The sequence below is a fragment of the Poecilia mexicana genome, unplaced genomic scaffold, assembly GCF_051168715.1.
Source record: "Poecilia mexicana isolate PSO_F unplaced genomic scaffold, ASM5116871v1 scaffold_6, whole genome shotgun sequence".
Lineage (NCBI taxonomy): Eukaryota > Metazoa > Chordata > Actinopteri > Cyprinodontiformes > Poeciliidae > Poecilia > Poecilia mexicana.
The window spans coordinates 21,815,724-21,833,195 of record NW_028263375.1 but is presented as its reverse complement, the minus strand read 5'-3'; the positions used below and the strand labels follow the sequence as shown (position 1 = coordinate 21,833,195).

Sequence of the window (17,472 nt, the reverse complement as noted above, 5' to 3'; positions counted from 1 at the left end):
GACAAACCAGCTACATGCACAAGTGAAATGTGGCAACACTTTATTACAAATCTCTCTTAGACTAGGTGGTTGTTGAGCATTTAATAAAATTGCATGCCGTTAAGATTTTTCTTTTTACCTTTAAAAAAAAAACAATAACCGATTTGTTGAATATGTCTAGTATGCAAAGATATTTTCTTTTGTGTGTCCCAGCTTTTCCAGATTTGGCAGACAAGCATTACGGATCATGGGTGCGGGTCCGCAGAGGACAATCAGTACATCTCTGGACGCAGCAGGGATGTGGTCCTTGATCATGTCAAGGGTCACATACCCTGAGCTGTAGCTCCAGTCTGCAAATACAGATGAAAAGAATCATTAGAGAAACTTGCTTCATCAGCTTTAATCAAGAAATGTACTTCTATTCAACCAAAGCATTGAAATGATGTTACTAAAAATGCAAATGTAAACCAGAAGATGGTTTTGGTTTCCTCTAGCTTCTTCTCCTTCAAGATTAAACATTTCCTCTACTTTATTTTTAACCCATCTTGTCGTGAAAGATAAAAAATATTTTTGGCAGCATGAGAGAGGCCAGTGAACATAGCTATTTTTTTTTTCTTCCTTACTTATCCTTTCAATCACACATCTCTTCTTCTGAGAAATCCAAAACAACAAGCCCACTGAAGACCAAGTGTGTCTCTCTAGCCGGACCAAACCTCCGAGGCCTTGTGTTGTATTTATGTGAGGAACTAATACAGACATAATACAAGCAGGACTATGCAACAACTAACCTCACGTCCTTTCGGGGTTATGGGGGAGAAAATAGAAGTGGTTAGCTACTCTCATTTCCTTTAGCTGACGTGTCTTCGTCTGGTTTCGGTCTCTGAATGTTCCAGTAGAGTTTGAAGATTAATTCAGCTTAATTTACCCTCCTATTTCCACAATGCATGGACAGCGTGTGTGGGAACATATTTAAGTGCCTCATTTTCATTAATGTCACTTGATGTCAAATGTTTTAACGTGAAGTTTGTGGTATTTTCAAGTCGGAAGACAAAGCTTAATATAAAGCCTGTTCTGGTAACAATTGATATGTTTTTCATAATAAAGCCTTATAATTTTATTTTAAAGACCCAAATTATTTATTTCCCTGGCAAATTAAGGTTACAAATCTCATTTTAACTTGAAATATCAATGTGTAAAAATAAGATGCTAAAAGCAAAAAAAGAAACTTCTAAGTTTGACATAGAATTTATGAAAAAAAAAAAAAGTATGGTTTAAGTTATTCTTACTTTTTGCAAATTGTATTTGTGGGAACTTCCAATAGATCGTGTGTTTGAAAGCATTCCAATTAGCCTGATTTTACTTTGGAAATGATGGGAACCAGTTGTTTTCATTCAATCTGCAGATGGGAAAACGGCAGCTTTCTGCAGCTGATTGTGGTAAATAAACCACTTTGTGAGGACCTGGAGCTGAGCATTGTAGTGGCTCATAACTCAAAGAAAGAGCTGCACTGTCGCATCCAAAAGTGTTTAAGTTCATTGCGTACTGGTGGATCCCAGGGATGCAGATCAAGGAGGAAACCACTTCGGCACACATTAGTCAGCGTGGCTTTTGGAAAATCTAAACTCTGCAAAGAATATGAATAAGACTTCTGGTATTTGGACTTGGGGTCTGATAAAACAAACAAACAAAAAAAATTGAATTGTTTAACCACACGACGATGGCAGTTTGCCCTTTTCTGTTCCAACATGACTGCACACGAGTCGACAAAGCGAGGCAAAGCCATGGGTAAGTGAGTCTGGTGTGGAAGAACTTGACTTGCCAGGTCACCTTTGGAAACAACTAGAGCAAAGAATGTGAACCGACATTAGTGTCCAACTTCAAAACAGGATGTTTAGAAATTCTCGTAAACACAGAAGAGAACACAAACAGGCTAATGCTTGTGGCAATATAGTGTACCGTCAACATCCAGGGTAGTTGCACAATAAGACCCTCATGTCCACAATAAGACCTTCATTACTTCTAAAATTAACACAAACTAAAAGCTCTAAAAAAAAAAAAAAAAAAAAAAAAAATTAAAATACTACCCTAAATTAGCCCAGAGAACAACCCGACCTCATGCAAGTTTATTATGCCACAAATGTGAGTGGCAGTTCAGAAACGGCACGACGGAAAAAATAAATTAATAAAAAATAAAAATATCAGGCACAAAGCAAGAACTCGCCATCAAAACTCTTGCATTTACCAAACCAACAATTTACTTTAAAGCGTTAGTATCCCTCTTGGTCATGGGTGCCATTTATTGTTTTAGCTGCTGAACAGGAGCAAAGATATGAACTTAGATATTTGCTGAACTGACTACAGAAGATCTGGAAACAGTGCTACAATATCAGATGTACTTTAATCCATCAATATTGGAAATCATAACTGGCTAAAAGTATTTATTCATATTATTTATTCACTTGGAAGCAAAAGTTACAAATCTGACAAATTTTAAGCAAAATTTAGTAAAGGGATAAGTTAATTATTTTATTTTTGTGATCCAAAGCCTTTTAAAAACTGAACATAAAACTCTGAGGAAAAACCAACAACAAAAAACAATAAAACCTTAGTGGACATGTTCCCCACTTAGTGCTTTGGGGAGAAGACTTTTACTGGGTTTCTGGTTCTGTTGAAGATGTAAAAGGATTTAAAACGAAATTCCAACCAACATTTTGTTTCATAGAGTCTCACCTTTTGAAGGCTTGTCCAAAGTGTACCAGACTTTAACCTTCTCTGGGTGATTCTTCTGCACATCCTTCAGCTCGTCCCACAGTAAAATATCTTTCTCAGTCTAAGATAGGCAATAATAAAATAATAAAAACAGGAATGTTCAACATGCAGCCACACTCACAATGCTTGCTAAAACAATAAAAAACCCAAAGCAACTGACCTGGTTGGCAAATATGAGAGAGCACTTGGTGTTGTCAGCAGGATCTGATGTGATCCGTCGGATCAGCTGCAGCATCGGGGTGATACCTGAGGCAATCAGAGCCAGAAAGTTACTACCAGAGGAGATACAAAGGTAAAATAAATCCTCTGTTTCGTAAAAATATCAGCTGGTGCACAGCTAAAAAAAGTATTTTACCTACTGTAGAGTCATTTAAGTGTGATAGGTAAACACGCGGTACAATGATGTGCCTGCATGAATAGGATAAAACTGATCAATAGCTCGTAACGAACATACCTGTTCCACCAGCGATCATTCCAACATGTTTAAACTTCTGGACAACCGGCTCCGTCTTCTTGTTGGCTCGGATAGAAAACATGCCTAATGAGAGGAGACAGGAAACGAGCTTGGAAAGTGGAAATCAAGAGTTTCATCCTCCTATTGCAACACAGTGCCACCTGCTGGTGAAAACAGTCAACATGCAGCAGTGTCTTTTACTTCTGCTAAGAGATGCAGTTGACTCCATACCATTGCCTTTGTAGATGAGAAGTCCGTTGGGTCCCCTGAAGTCAATAGAGTCTCCGATGGCCATGTTGTCCAGGTACTGAGACATCTGCCCCCCATCTGGGTAGTTTGGGTGGGTCCCTTTGTAGTATATCTTGACAACAATCATGCATATGTAAAATCACTTGATATTTAAGGAGTTCTCTGTGATTTATTAAGCGTTAGAAAACACTTAGAAACAAATTCATATGCATAAATAACAAATTTTACATGTACAAAGCAGTTCTTAAATGCCTTGTAAAACAACAGGTAAAAAAATATGTACATGTAAGTCAGCTTTAGACATGGTGATGTATAAAGTAGCATAACACAAATAAGACGTTGGATTTCAATACTATTGTTGGACACTGGGACATTTCCAATCACATAAAATACACCAGCTCTGTTCAAGGTTACCCACCTTAACCACAAGGTCAACAAATCCCTGGTCTTCATCGCTGGACACTGGAGTGTAAGGCCTGACAACCAGGTTGCCTTTTACCTTGGCCGACAGGTAAACATGCTGACCTGGAGCATAAGACGGATGACTAAATGTGACCGAAAGAAAGATAAATGTTTAGCAAAAATGGGAAAAGATTAAGCTTTTTTTTTTGTCCGTGCAGCTCATCTGATATTAATCAGGTGTTTGCTTCTTAACAGTAACGAGTATTTAGATGGTTTTTAAATCAAAACATTGGTGTTCAGTGGTTGTAAAAAAAATTATGTGAAACGGACTCAGATGTTTCTACATTCTTGCTTCTTTACAAGACACTCTGGGACAGATTCATCAGAGATATTTCATTACCCACTGGCAGTCCAAGGATGTGAGACTCGGATGGAAGGCCAAACCGGAATTTCTTTGTGTCATGACTGATTTCCTGCACAAGGACACAGACGAGAGTGTGAAACAGCCAAACGATATGACCTTAGCTAGACTGCTAATAATAGTGATAATAATAAAAAAAACAACTTCAGTTTAAGACTGTGCTCATCTTTAAACACTTCTAGTGTAATAAAGAGATTTTTTCCTTGCATTCATGTAACACACTTATACACCTAAGAGAAGTTAAAGTGTATCTTTGTCTTTTCAGTGCGATTAAAACAAAACTATTGGCAAAGTATCAATCAAAGAATCCTAGTGCCATATGCATATTGTTTTTTTAGTCTTTGTATAAACCATTTACTCGACATTAACGCTAAGCCAACCTTAAACAAGGCATGCAGCTCACTCTGAAGTCCCTTAAGTTTACCGAGGCAGATTATTCCACATGTATTACTAAACAGGAGATAAATGGACTGATCTTAAATTGCGTTTTCTAGTCATACAGACTGGAAAAAGTCAAATCCGCGCTCAGAAATGCACAGGCATTTATACAGCGCCACGCAGACAACTTGGGGTCAAGAGCCTTGCTCAGGTGCACATCAGCATGTGACGGGAAGAAGTTGTCACATGCTGTCACATAGCAAGACGACAACTCTTTGTTGAGATCATCAGCGAGAATCCCCATTGATGTTTTCCATCTTACATTTAAACACTCGAGGTGAACAAAGCTGTAAAATTGGTCATTTCTCCCAAGAAAAAAAGCCAATGACCGCTGCTACTAACGTCAGTCTTGTTTTGTAAGCTGTGTTGGAACGAATTAAACTGATTTATTTGGCTTAACCAGTTCTTTTATCCCAGTGCGAGTTGGGAACACATGCCAAAAGTTATTTTGTTCATCCCACCTGTTTGCTAATGAGCGGTAGCGAGTATTTGATCATAGGATCCTTTAGGGTCACAGGGCCCTTCCCTTTTCCTTCTGCGGAGTTTCCAAGAAGGAAGTACAGCAACGTTATGACCACTACAGACACCGCCAACACCACAGGGATCGTCTGCAAGACAAAACGTTACGTTTAATGTGATCGCAGTTAACAAAAAGAAAGAAAACTTGCAGCTTTCCACGTCACTCGTTAGGATTTTTCCCCCCCCATATTAACGTGTATTTAAGTGGGTTATATGCAACGTAAAATGCATACAGTAATGTGAGTAAATATAACATTTAATGCACATAGAAGTTGTTTTATTTGAAAAAGAAAAAAGCATTATTCTCACCAAGGTTGAGTCCATAGCTTAATGTGCACTAAAGTGAACCTCGTCTTCCAACGGTCTGAGACCAGAGTCCACACACAGTTCAGCCAATGATAGCTTCCTCTCCCCTCCCACACACACACACACACACACATCCTCGTTAACCTACCACAGCAGCACACACGCAGTCTCTACAATGGGATGTGGCTTCCTGTCTGGGGAGAAAGGTGACAGATCCAGAGCACCAATGGAAACATGGATCTGATCATGTCACATGGTGCAGAGGTGGTGCTTTGACAGCGAGAAGACCCTTGAAATCACACCACTGACAGAGGGGGAGGAGAGAGACTCGGTATCAACACTGTGATCCACAGAGAGAGAGATGGTGCATTTTTTTTTTTTTTTTTATCTAAAAGTTAACAAACCTGCTGCCGTGCAACAACCAGGTGGCCAATAGCTCTGCAGGAGGGGATCTCCTCAGTGGTTGAGCAAGAAAGTGGAACATCAAACATGGTTTTGATTGCAACAGCAAACTTGTACACCACCACCTCTTATGTCTTCATATTTTTGTTCCAGTGAGAAGTTTCAGCTTGTTTTAAAACAATTTCCAGGTTCAGATGCCATCGTTTGCAGATTTAAGGGACCTGAAAGTCGCATCTTTCAGAAACAGGAATAATGTCCAAGAAGGACTGGAGATCATCTACCTTTTTCCAAATTTGCTCTTTGGATCTCACCACCTTCGTCCTCAAATATTAGTTTATGTTAAACCATCTTTCTTATTTGGCATTTTTCAAAGAAAAAGATTAAAAGATCCACTTAAATTGTTGGTTGCCAAGTTGCCTGTCACTGACACAACACTGTTTAACTCCTTTTTAATACCTGAATTGTTTGTGTCAGAGTCAAGACGGTTCAGATTGATATACACAAATATGTTCTTTTACAAAAGGTCCACTATCATACAGAAAGTTAAAGCCCAAAGTCAAACTTTTAAATACTGAAAATCTGAAAAACTGTTCATCATCGCCTCTTCAAATAGATAAAAAACTTTTTAAAAGTAAGATGGAAAGAAATGAGTTTGCACACTGCTATTAATGTGCAATCAGCTAATGTCCTTTATTGCAATTAATAGAAATGTGACTATGAACATCGTGAAAAATTCTATTTCTACAAAAGTTGCATTTCAATTTTAACAAGTCTTGACACCAGATTATTTTTACACAGGTAAATCAACATGTAAACAATGTTATTTTTTTATGTTTGCCCTGAAAGCTAACACCAATCAGAGACCGAACAGAAAGTGGTTGATCAATTCTAGTTTCTCTCTTTCTAAATGAAGATGAGTCTCATTCCAGCAATAAGTGTCAATTTCGCGAGGATTCACCACTGTGCTCTTCGTGATAAGATTTCCTTCCAGCATGAAATCTTTGATCCGCCGAGGACTCTTGTTTCTCAACACCTAATGGGTCAGAGCTTTGCTTCTGGACTGCTGCTTGAGTGAATCTGCAAGACAAAAGTTCCTTTAAACAAAGAGATTCAGATTTTTTTTTAAATTAAGTTACTAATCCCTAAAGAACGTGACACTTCAACACATATTTATCTTAAGAAAAAAAAAAAAACAATAATACAGTTATAAATAAGTCTTAAACAACTTATCCACAACTCTTAGTTAGATATGGTCTATAAACTTTGCATGTAGAAATAAAAATCTGAGGAGCGTACAATGAAGAGGTCCTCAAATATTTCACAAGAATAACATCTGGAGAAAGTATCAGCAGGACATGACACTAAATACAAAATATTACAAAACATCAAATCAGTCATGCAAATTTAAAAATGTTTGTGACCTTTTTAAACTTTCAAACATGTTCTACAGCAAAGCTGGGGTTTCCGTTCTATTTTTATGAGTTTTTTTTACAGCGAATTCTGGTCACAATCAAGCTGAGTATTTTATGTATTTTTAAAATAGTGTTGGACCAGAAGTAGCGATGCAACAAGAGAAATTAGGGAGGAACTGAACATCACTTTTATCATTGCCAAGAATGCATTTGTTTAGGAAATCCTTCCAAACTAACGCTGTGTCAAACATAGCTTGTAGTTCCTCAGATGTGCCAGTAGAGGGAGCCGTAAAACAAAGTTTTCTTCTTGCCTCTGCACCAAAACTCGAGGTCAGATGTTAAAGCTTTAAGTTTAAGTTTTGAGTCACTGCTTTGCCAAGATATGATTGTTTCCCAATACCGAGTCACTGAAAAAAACAATTAAGCTTGTCTCTTTACTACAAACAAATTGCCAGTACCCATTTCTAACATGTTTAGGTATGCGTAGGCATCTTACACCAACAGTAACGTAGGAAATATAATGAAATATTCTGGAATGCCAGACAGAAAGTGTTTGGAAACACACAGACTTTGTAGTTGCAACACTGATGTGTTGTTGTCTGAAGTGGTCACCATTTCTGCCAAGTTATCCTCAATAAGCACAGTGTTCACTGGTTTCCAGAGAAGCTAGCAAAACAGAATATCATTTGGCTCACAAACAGCACTGCTGCGGGCAGAAAAACCAAAATCACATGAAAGCCAAAAAAAAAAGAAAAATGTGAGAAAGCATTCAGAAAGTAACTCCTGCTCCTTGTGCATTATGAATACTAGTAGCTTACACAACCATACCGGCTACCTACACCTTGTATGAGTCACTGCAAATGTCAGTGGGTGGAGTTCCACTTTCACAAACTGGGAGAAGAAAAAGAGATAGCCAGGGGAAAAGCAAGACCAAGGTCTCCAAGGCTCTGGGTGTGGTGAGAGTTTACACTGGAGACATTCAGAAAGGAGAGCTGAGAGACAAAGGAAAACACACGTCAAGAAAAACTAAACAACTGCAAGAGGAATGATTGTTTTGGTATGACGAAGATTTATCAGACATGAAAAGTCATTTGTGTCCATCAAAAACTTATAAGGGTGATAAAAACACTGCCACACACATTTAATCTAAAAGAATTAGAAGAAATATTTAAATTTTTAAAATATACAGTTCCTCAAAACAAAGGTGCCGAGGTCAGGGGTCACACCCCCGATTGCTGTATTGAGAAATAAAGGCCTCTGTACCTGGGCTGCCTGCTACACCAGTCAGGTTCTATCTTTTGATAAATTACAAACTGTAGATTATAAACCGTTCAAAATCTTTCCAATTATTTTTTTTTTTATCAAGGATCTCCATTGTAAAATTGCTCCAATTTTGTAAGACATAGTTTTTCTGGAAAATTATATATAAAACAGATGCAAAAAAAAAAAAAAACCTCCAGCTGTTTTTTTTTCCCCTGTTCTTTTAAAGTTTGTTATTTGCCCCTACTTTAACTTGCTTTCATGTTGTTTAATGCCATCAAAATTAACACATTCATATATTAACTTCTTAGCATAAACATTTGATATGGCACGGTATAAGTTGTATTTATGTAGCACATTTCCTGCATCAAGGCAGTTCAATGTGCTTTACATGAATTAGAAGGACATACAAACAAAACAATAAACCAAAGGAAAGAGCGAAAATAAAATAAAAAAATAAAAAAGTATAAAACTACAGGCTACTTATGTTTAATAAGAATAAGTAGCCTGTAATTTATAAACTGCTGGGGGTTTCTCTGGAAATGTAAACTACTTTTCGTTTTGAGAAAAATTGGGGTTTATGAAATTTGTCAATCTTGTGCTCCATTTTTTAAATGTACATTTTACACAACGTCCCAGTGAGGCTGTACTAAATCATTGAAGATGTTACTGTATTTTAAGACAGTTCAAGGTCTACCTATATGCCTGTGCTTTCACATGCACACAGTGTCCTTTTCAAAAATAAAGGAAACCAGAAGCAACAAGAGGAAAAAAAACAAAAAAACAAAGCTTTTATGGATCCATGATTCACTATTCTCGTTTTGATCTCAACGGTTCCATCTGAAACAGGAGCCAAAGCAGCAACATCTTAAATATACTATTAAATGAGAGAAAAGTAATGAGAATACATTTCATTATTATTTTTATTTCAACAACATTTCTGATCTTTTTATTGAAGTTTTGAAAAAATGAATAATGCAATAAAAGATGATTTTAATTTTCCTTTCAGGGTGTTTTGTTAGTTTGTTTGTTTCTCAGTCTCAATTGGCCTGAAACGTCTCTCCATTTTCTATGTTATGGAAACGGATAACTGACATTTCCTTATATTTTGATTGCAAATTTTGTTGCTTCCATTATTTTTTTTTTAAAGGGTCACCAACTTCCCAGTGCCAAATGCCCAACAGCCACTCTAAATGCCACAAGCTCAGATTGCCTCTGCAGAAACGCAGCTGACCGGAGAGCAGCTCCACAACAGAGGCCATGACATCCCACTAAAGAGCTCTTGAACGAGAAAGACTCCATTAAATATACATGTACTTTCTTGTCGTGCAGGTAAGGAGCAAAAGACAGATCAAACCACATGATGCATTCACGTTGGTGTTATGTTCACTTGTGAGGGGAATTGTTTTAAGGACATAACCACACCTTCCTTCCTGATGAAGGTCAGTCCTGCGCTGAAGCCCCTGCGAGTGATGCGGCTGTCTGAGGTGAAATGAAGCACCATGATGCTGCTGAAGGAGAGGACCGGAGGGGGAATACTGCCGCCACACAGCACAGCTATGAAAACAAAACAATAATAATAAAAACGAAGCAAATAAACTAACGATCGCTGCTCTTTTTCATTCTGCAATATTACAAAATCTTTTGTTCCAAAACTAAAAGAAGTAAGACGTGAGCTCTGCATTTTTGTTTCCAAGTATTTCCATGGACTGTGCAGTGCAAAGGTTTTAAGCCCGTCTCTAATTTCTTTATGCAGTACTTTGCTTCATAAACACCGGGCCATTTTTAAAGTGGTACACGTGCTTTCTTGACTTTTTATTTTGAAATTCGAGCTTAGAGTTTAAAGTGATTCATAGATGAGACTAAAATGGCTTTGAAAAAAAAAACAAAAAAAAAACACTCCTTTGAGAACTCATGAAAAACTTTTGACATATTTTCAAAAGACCTGAAGAACCATTGACCAAAGTCATTGTTAAAGAGAAACTCCGTCAGCTTGGAAGCAAACAAGAAACTAGAAGGAAATAACGGGTGACTTTTTACACAGAATAGAACGGAAAAAAAAAGTTTTCATTGCTCTTGCGTAATATTCCACTTTTTCTGAAAAACTTAATTGTTGGGTTTTAACAGCTTTATGCTAATAAAACATAAACATAAGGTGAACATAAACATTTGAAAGAGATCCTACTGTATTTCAGTTTTTTTTTTATCTTGTAATCAGATTTATTTTAATCCAATTCTTTACTCTTACCAATCTCTTTGTTTCCTTCAACGTCTCCCAGAACTGTCAGTGAATCATGCAAACATCTCTCCGACTCTTCCAGGTCAAAATCAGCAAACGTCAGCTGCAATCAAACTTTAGATTACAAGAGAATCTACATGCGAGGACCTTTAATTTTAAAGGCGTGTTTATTGAGGTTATTATTACCTTAACTAGATGTCCCGGAGGAGAGTAGATGACCCAGCGGAGCGCACAGTCATTACTGTAGGACTGTGGGTAATTTGGGGTGTGGAGTGAAATCTGATCCTCCACCAGAACAATAGTCCCACATGCTTATCGGGCAAATATGGTGGTGGGGGGATACACAACAGAGGTTAACGTGCGTTATTAACCTCAAGGGTGGCAATAAAATTAAACACATTTACAAGGAAAAAGTCTCATAGCTAAGTGTATTCGTCATCTTCACTGCCTCAAATAAAGTGGTAGATTGTTGTGTTTTTTGCTTATTATCACGTCATGGGAAGTCTGCTTGCATAATACGTTGCCATAGGAACCGCAGTTAACAGAGGAGAAGGTAAGACTGTACTCCACTTGTGCAAACACTTCTCTCCGTCTTTTCATTATATTTTGCTCCTTGTAATCTTTTTAAAATGGTCTTGAATGATAGTTATTTAGGATTTCCAAGGGCTTCTTTGTTTTTTTTTTCCTAATCTAATATTTAATATCAATAACTATTTAGTTGTTTTCCATCTGACTTTCTCAGTCTCCAGTCACAGAGTGAAATTTGCCCCAATCATATTTAGGATATCTGTTCAGTTTATTAAAGTTTGCAGATTGTTGTTTCTGAACAGCCTTCTCAAGGTCCCATTGCATTTAACTGGGAAGTTTGGACTTTGGTCTTTTGTTTTTTTTTTCACTCATTCTGTTGAAGATTTGCAGCTATGTTTGTGATAAGTGTCCTGTTGATCATCTACTTTGGGCCAAAAATCAGCTGTCAGGCAAATGGCCTGACATTTAGGCTCTTTAATTCTCAAGGTTAATAATACGCAGGGACCATGCAGTTTCCATGTCCATTTTAGACCGTCATCAAGAAGTTTGCATGAGTCCATCAAAAAGCAACAAATTGAGTAATACCACGAGTAACCAGGGGGTGCAGTGTGGAGCTCTATGCATGCAATCAAGGAACGAAGAAGACAAAGGAAAAAATTGAAAAACGGACTGACTTCTGCCTCCACATGCCACAATGTGCTTAATGGCTACCTCTGGGCGTTTTTGTGCCACTCTTCTTATGTCTCTTTCTGACAATGTGTATTATCACAACTTCCTCTACTGCCTCCATGTTTGCTATTGTCCGAAACCTTTCTCCAGTCCAATGGCTACAAAACAACCCTAACAAATAATCAACACCACCGCACCGTAATAGGAGTTAGGCTGTTATGCTCTGTAAGGTTTTCTCGAAACAAATATTTCAATTTTAGTCTTATTTTTGTAGAGCGTTATACAATAACACTGTTCCGGTGTTTCTAAGAGTTTGCAGCAGGTTTCTCACCTGGAGGAAAGGATCCCTTGATCCCACGGTACCTGACTGCAAAGCCACGCCCTGCTCTATTAATGTCAGAGGAGAAGAGCAGCACTGCATTCTGGGAATTCTGTAGAAGCACTCGAGCTGGTCGTAATTTACCGCAGAATATTGCTGTAAACAAAAACGCAGGACACAAAATCAAATGGAGTTTCATTCTATGTTGAAATTGTTTCACCTGTTTGTTTGTGTTTTTAATTATTGAGAATAAATGGTTCCTCAAATAAAAGCAGAGAAGTCTAAGCACTAGGACTAACTAATAAGTTATTGTGCCACATTCAATATTGCTTTCCAGCCAGACTTAATATCACCTTACAGCTACAGATGGTAAAAGTTTTAAATTAAATGACCCAGTCGATCATTTCATACTAACTGGTAGACTGAGATAGGATGGGACTCTAGTTCTGCGCTAAACTGGCTCAGGTCTCATTTGGCACACACAAACTTGTACTATCATTTTGGTCAAAAGAATAGGAAAATAATTTATTCTGAAAATACTGAATGATTTCCTCCTATATGCATTTCTGAGTACCTTGTCTTGAATGAAGCGTGTCATAAGATACCTGCTTACCAAGAGGTCTCAGGACCAGAATGGAACAAAATGGGAGCGATTAGGTGTTACGCTCCCCACCTGTTTAACAAATTCCCCGAAAACCTAAGATGTGAAGAAACTGTTGGTTCCTTTTGGACTGAGGTCATTTTTGCTGGCTGCAGCGTTTAAATATTTGTTTCTTTCTATGCAGTGCTTTTAAGTGTGTGACATTTTGAGCAAAACCTAAAAAGGTTATTGCTATTTTTCGTTTAGCCTTTAATACAGTAACAGGACTCACCAACAGGCCTGTTCTTTGATCCTGAAACTGTGAGTCGGTCGAACTGACAATACGAGCTATTTTCCACGTCAAAATGATCAAACTCTAGCAGAATGCTGTGACCTGGATGAGCCTTGATGCTCCACAAACACAACCTGCAGAAGGAAACACAAGATATTTCATTTTGCTGTTGACTGATTCATTTATCTTTCCCATATCTTGACACCAGTTTCTGACAACAGTTTACAGATGTTGCTTCAGTGTGACAACTATTAGCGTTCACGCTTAAGCGTGAAGCTTCTGAAAGGTTTAACTCACTGGTTGTTGTCGTAGTAGGTGTCAGGGAAAGCGGGGTTCCTGATCAACCCTTCACTGTCCGATACCGGGCCATCTGTCACACTACACAGTCCTGATATACACACACCGACAAGATCAGTAGATGTTGTAAAATAAGCATGAATAAAAATTGGAGTGATGAGAGAAAAAGTCACCTGAAGTTGATAGTTGTTGCTGCTCAGCTAAAGCAAAACACAAAGAAGAAAATGGTATGAAAAGAGAAGCTTTGATTTGACTCCATCATATCACTGCCATCTTGGCCTACCCTTCCTCATCTTCTGCTTGATCCAGGGCAGCAGCAGCTTGACGTCAGTGAAAATTCCCGGAGATCCTTTCTTTGACGGATGCCGGTTGCTTTTTATTCCCCAGCTGCGACCGCATCCTTGGCCCCAGGAAGTTATTCCCAGCACGATCCAGCGGTCGCTTCCTGCCCCTGCCTGACATACCAGAGGGCCGCCAGAGTCTCCCTTGGGGGAAATATCAAGTAGGAAGAGGAGGGAAGACATTCGGAATGAGACAATTGATTTACACTGCTCTGGCATGTGATGACTGTTGAACAGATGCTCAGATGTTAGAAGCAGAATGAACCACTTCTACCTGGCAGGCGTCTCTGCCTCCTCCCTCAGCTCCAGCACACAGAATCGTCATGGCTGGATTGAGGAACTTTTGTTTCTGTTTTGGAAATGAGCTTTTGATCATCAGTTGGACATATTTACACTTGGCTTGATCCACCAAACCCAGGTGGACTTCTCTCAGGACTGCAGGAATGTGTCCTCCTTCAAAACAGAAGAAGATATTTAGCAGAAAAACAAGCTACAGATGGCTCTTAAAGCATTTGTTACACAATATCTTGCAATGAAGCATTCAAACTCCTTGAACTTTTTCCACATTTTTGTCACATAGCAACCACATATTTCAATGCAATGTAGCGTTTGATTGTAAAGTGGAATGAATACAAAACACAACTTCCAAATTGATTAAAAAAATAAAAAGTCTGAATCTAATAAGCCCCGTTTACTTTGATAAACCTAAATAAAAGCCTGGGCAACAAATCAATACAACTGACAATCTGCAGAGAGACTTGATAATTGGTTTTCACCGACGCTCCCAATCCAATCCAAATTAATCTCAAAATTTCAAAATTCAAATTATAGATTTGCAAAGCTGATAAAGACATTGTGCCAAAAGACCTGCAGACTTGTGTTTGTGTAAAGCAATGACTCAGAGGAGCAAAATGCACGTATGCACAGAAAGCCTTTATAGATTAGTCAGCTAATTTTGTAGCCATGTATCATTTTCATTCCACTTTACAAATATGCTCTGTTTTGCATCTGTCTATTTTATAAAATCTCTTCTACAAGCACAATAAAATAAAACAAAATAAAATAAAATAAAATGTCCACGGAGTTCAACAAAGCACTGTAAGAGAAAAATAAAAAAATAAAAATACAGACTTTCCCATGTCTTTCCCCAACCAGCAACAACACATTTAGTCGATGGCGGGATTTTGAAATCAGGCAGAGGCAGACATATTGGCCTGACACGAGCTCCTGTTAAACACAGTCACATGTCAGCAGCAAACAAAGAGGCCACCGGCAAAGTTATTTAAAGTATGCGACTCAAAAGAACGAAAACCTGCCCATTGCGACGTGACGATCCAGCTCCACCAGAGCTATGTCATAATTCATTGGACACGCGTGGTTGTAGTTCTCATGGATTAACAGAGACTTGACTGTGAAGACTTGCTCATCTTTGTCTTCTACTCGCAGGTCAAACTCTCCCACCAGAACCGTCACACTACTCAGAAAGACACTAGGCAGAAAAAAACAACAAAAAAAACAACAACAACTAATCCTTTCTGTTGCATGTTTGTGTCATGTCGCATGGGACTGATCACAGGTACCACTGGATCTTGGTACTTTGATAAGGATGGGAAGCAGTGTGCTGCAGTCAGTATCCAGCGGTCAGTCAGAATGGCCCCTCCACAGAAATGAGAGCCTTTATTCTGTATCGATACCTTAATATAAAACACACACACACACACACACACACACACACACACACACACACACACACACACACTAAAACATTTGCTACAACATTTTTACATTAAAATGACTTGAAATAAATCAGTTAAAACTGGGATCGTCTGGATGCACCTCGATTTTCTGTGCATGTTTAGGGTGAGCACAAATCAGAGACCTGTGAAATTGTTTCTGGCATTGCTAAACAACCACTTTATCATGTTGACTATTAATAATCATTATTACAGCAATGTCCTCCTACTGAATGCATCCACTACAATAAATGTTCACCCAAATGGTTCCTAAATGGATTAAATCAATCAAGACGCCATAAACGATCCCGCAACAGCTCAGGGAATTTGTCAATAAAGTTACAAACCAATTCTTTTCTTACTTCCTATTGCAGCTAGTTGTGCTACGAGGCCAATTCTAACTTGTACAGAAACAGTAACCACACAGAGATTTGGTTCTGTTTTCCTTCTTTTGCAGTGTTACATTTTTAAAAAGAAATATATAATACCAATTAGATTATTTGATTACGTTTGAGAGATTTTAGAGAAAAAAACATTTTGTTACTCATCAGAGAATGATTAAGACAAATCTCTTAGGAAAATATTTAGCTGTAAACACCTTCTAGAAAACCTAAAGTTAAACAACTGACCAGCCACGGGTGGGATCCATATGTAGCTTGGGTTCCTCCGACTACCCTCAGGAATCGACGCTTTGGGTTCACCGCCGGAGTAGAGCCACATTTTTGATCTGCAGAGAAAAAGGAGACATGCAGTTCTGCATTTGCATCTCTCAGTTTGGATCGAATTGTAAAACTCGCCTTTCTGAACAGCCTGGATGCCAGAGTTCATCCAAAAACAGACGAACAGCAGAGCAGGGGTGGTCCTCATCACCGACACAGATGTGCAGAATCGGTTTGTGGAGCTTCGTTACCGGGCTGGAAAATGGCGGCGCTGGTTGTGATTGGTGAGCCCAAAGCTGCAGAGATGGGATTTTGGACTCCCAAAGTTGGTTGTGTTTTGTTAAAAGGAGAGCAGGACCGCTGTTGTTAAAAGGAGGAACAAACAGACATGAAGAGAGGATCAAGTTGTTGTAGTCAAATCAGTTTTCATCCAATAAAATTTTCCTTATTCTGAGTTTGTCCTGGTAGATATATCTAAAGATAATGTATAAACACCTCACACACTGAAGATATTGTTGAAAACATAGTAAATAAAAAAAAAATTACCAGGACAAAATGTAGTTTTTAAAAATAAAATCACACGACACATTCTCATGAATTATTTGGAAATGTGTCAGGGCTTAAATTGGTAAAATACAAGACACCTTCACGTATTTCATTAATCAGGCCGAAACGGTAAAATCAAAGAGAAATCTCTGTCTCCAAGAAGCTCCTGCTCGTTCTGGCGCTCTTCCTGCAGGAAATCGCTATGTTTCTCCATGGATCTTTCAACAACCTGAGAAGTAATTCCTATGATGATCTCAGCAGATGCTCAGTTCCACCAGGTGTTTGCTAATTGCTGCTGCCACTAGTTTGAAGGAGCTCAGTGAGGGAGTGGCAGGGGAGGGAGGAGTGCTCTTTAAGGAGGAAGCTCAGTTTGGAGAGTCCTAAACCAAAAGGAGCTGCATGAACAAAAAAAGTGCCACTCTGTGAGAGCGAGCGCTTCGACACAAATGGTTGCCATGGTAGATTATAGGATTTCTCAAACATGCATGAAAGAATGAAAGTGACACTCGGAATATTTTTTGACGAAGGAATAACATTAGAACATGATGTAAAGCTTAAAAGGTCGATTTTACATATTAGCGTCCCTGTAAAGAGAAACAAGCGAGCATCAGCTGAAGCAAGAACCTTGTACTGTGCTAACTGTGCTAATCGCTAATAG

General features: G+C 38.4%; 2 protein-coding genes across 2 annotated transcripts; both read right to left on the bottom strand.

The window, feature by feature from the left end:
- Positions 1-23: 23 nt before the first annotated feature.
- On the bottom strand, positions 24-6,313 carry cyb5r2 (cytochrome b5 reductase 2). The gene is made up of 9 exons (XM_015000689.2): positions 5,541-6,313; positions 5,174-5,320; positions 4,254-4,326; positions 3,870-3,976; positions 3,434-3,563; positions 3,203-3,286; positions 2,909-2,994; positions 2,710-2,809; positions 24-329 (listed from the first exon to the last, which is right to left on the bottom strand). Exons 1-9 carry the CDS (start codon positions 5,553-5,555, stop codon positions 157-159), a joined length of 915 nt encoding a protein of 304 aa, XP_014856175.2. The 5' UTR covers positions 5,556-6,313; the 3' UTR covers positions 24-156.
- Positions 6,314-6,859: 546 nt separating this feature from the next.
- Positions 6,860-17,091, bottom strand: ovch2 (ovochymase 2). The gene is given in 16 exon segments (XM_088006737.1): positions 6,860-6,975; positions 6,978-7,016; positions 10,037-10,168; positions 10,860-10,953; positions 11,037-11,161; positions 12,379-12,522; positions 13,239-13,372; positions 13,536-13,626; positions 13,709-13,735; positions 13,819-14,020; positions 14,151-14,329; positions 15,008-15,103; positions 15,193-15,365; positions 15,473-15,570; positions 16,239-16,336; positions 16,407-17,091. Coding segments are annotated over 16 exon segments (1,818 nt in total). The 5' UTR covers positions 16,477-17,091.
- Positions 17,092-17,472: the final 381 nt, after the last annotated feature.

Excerpts from the sequence above, each read along its gene's own strand:
- cyb5r2 (XM_015000689.2), bottom strand. Across the intron at positions 3,564-3,869 it reads TTGTTGACCTTGTGGTTAAG|ATATACTACAAAGGGACCCA; the intron begins GTGGGTAACCTT and ends ATTGTTGTCAAG. Across the intron at positions 3,287-3,433 it reads TCTCATCTACAAAGGCAATG|GCATGTTTTCTATCCGAGCC; the intron begins GTATGGAGTCAA and ends TCCTCTCATTAG.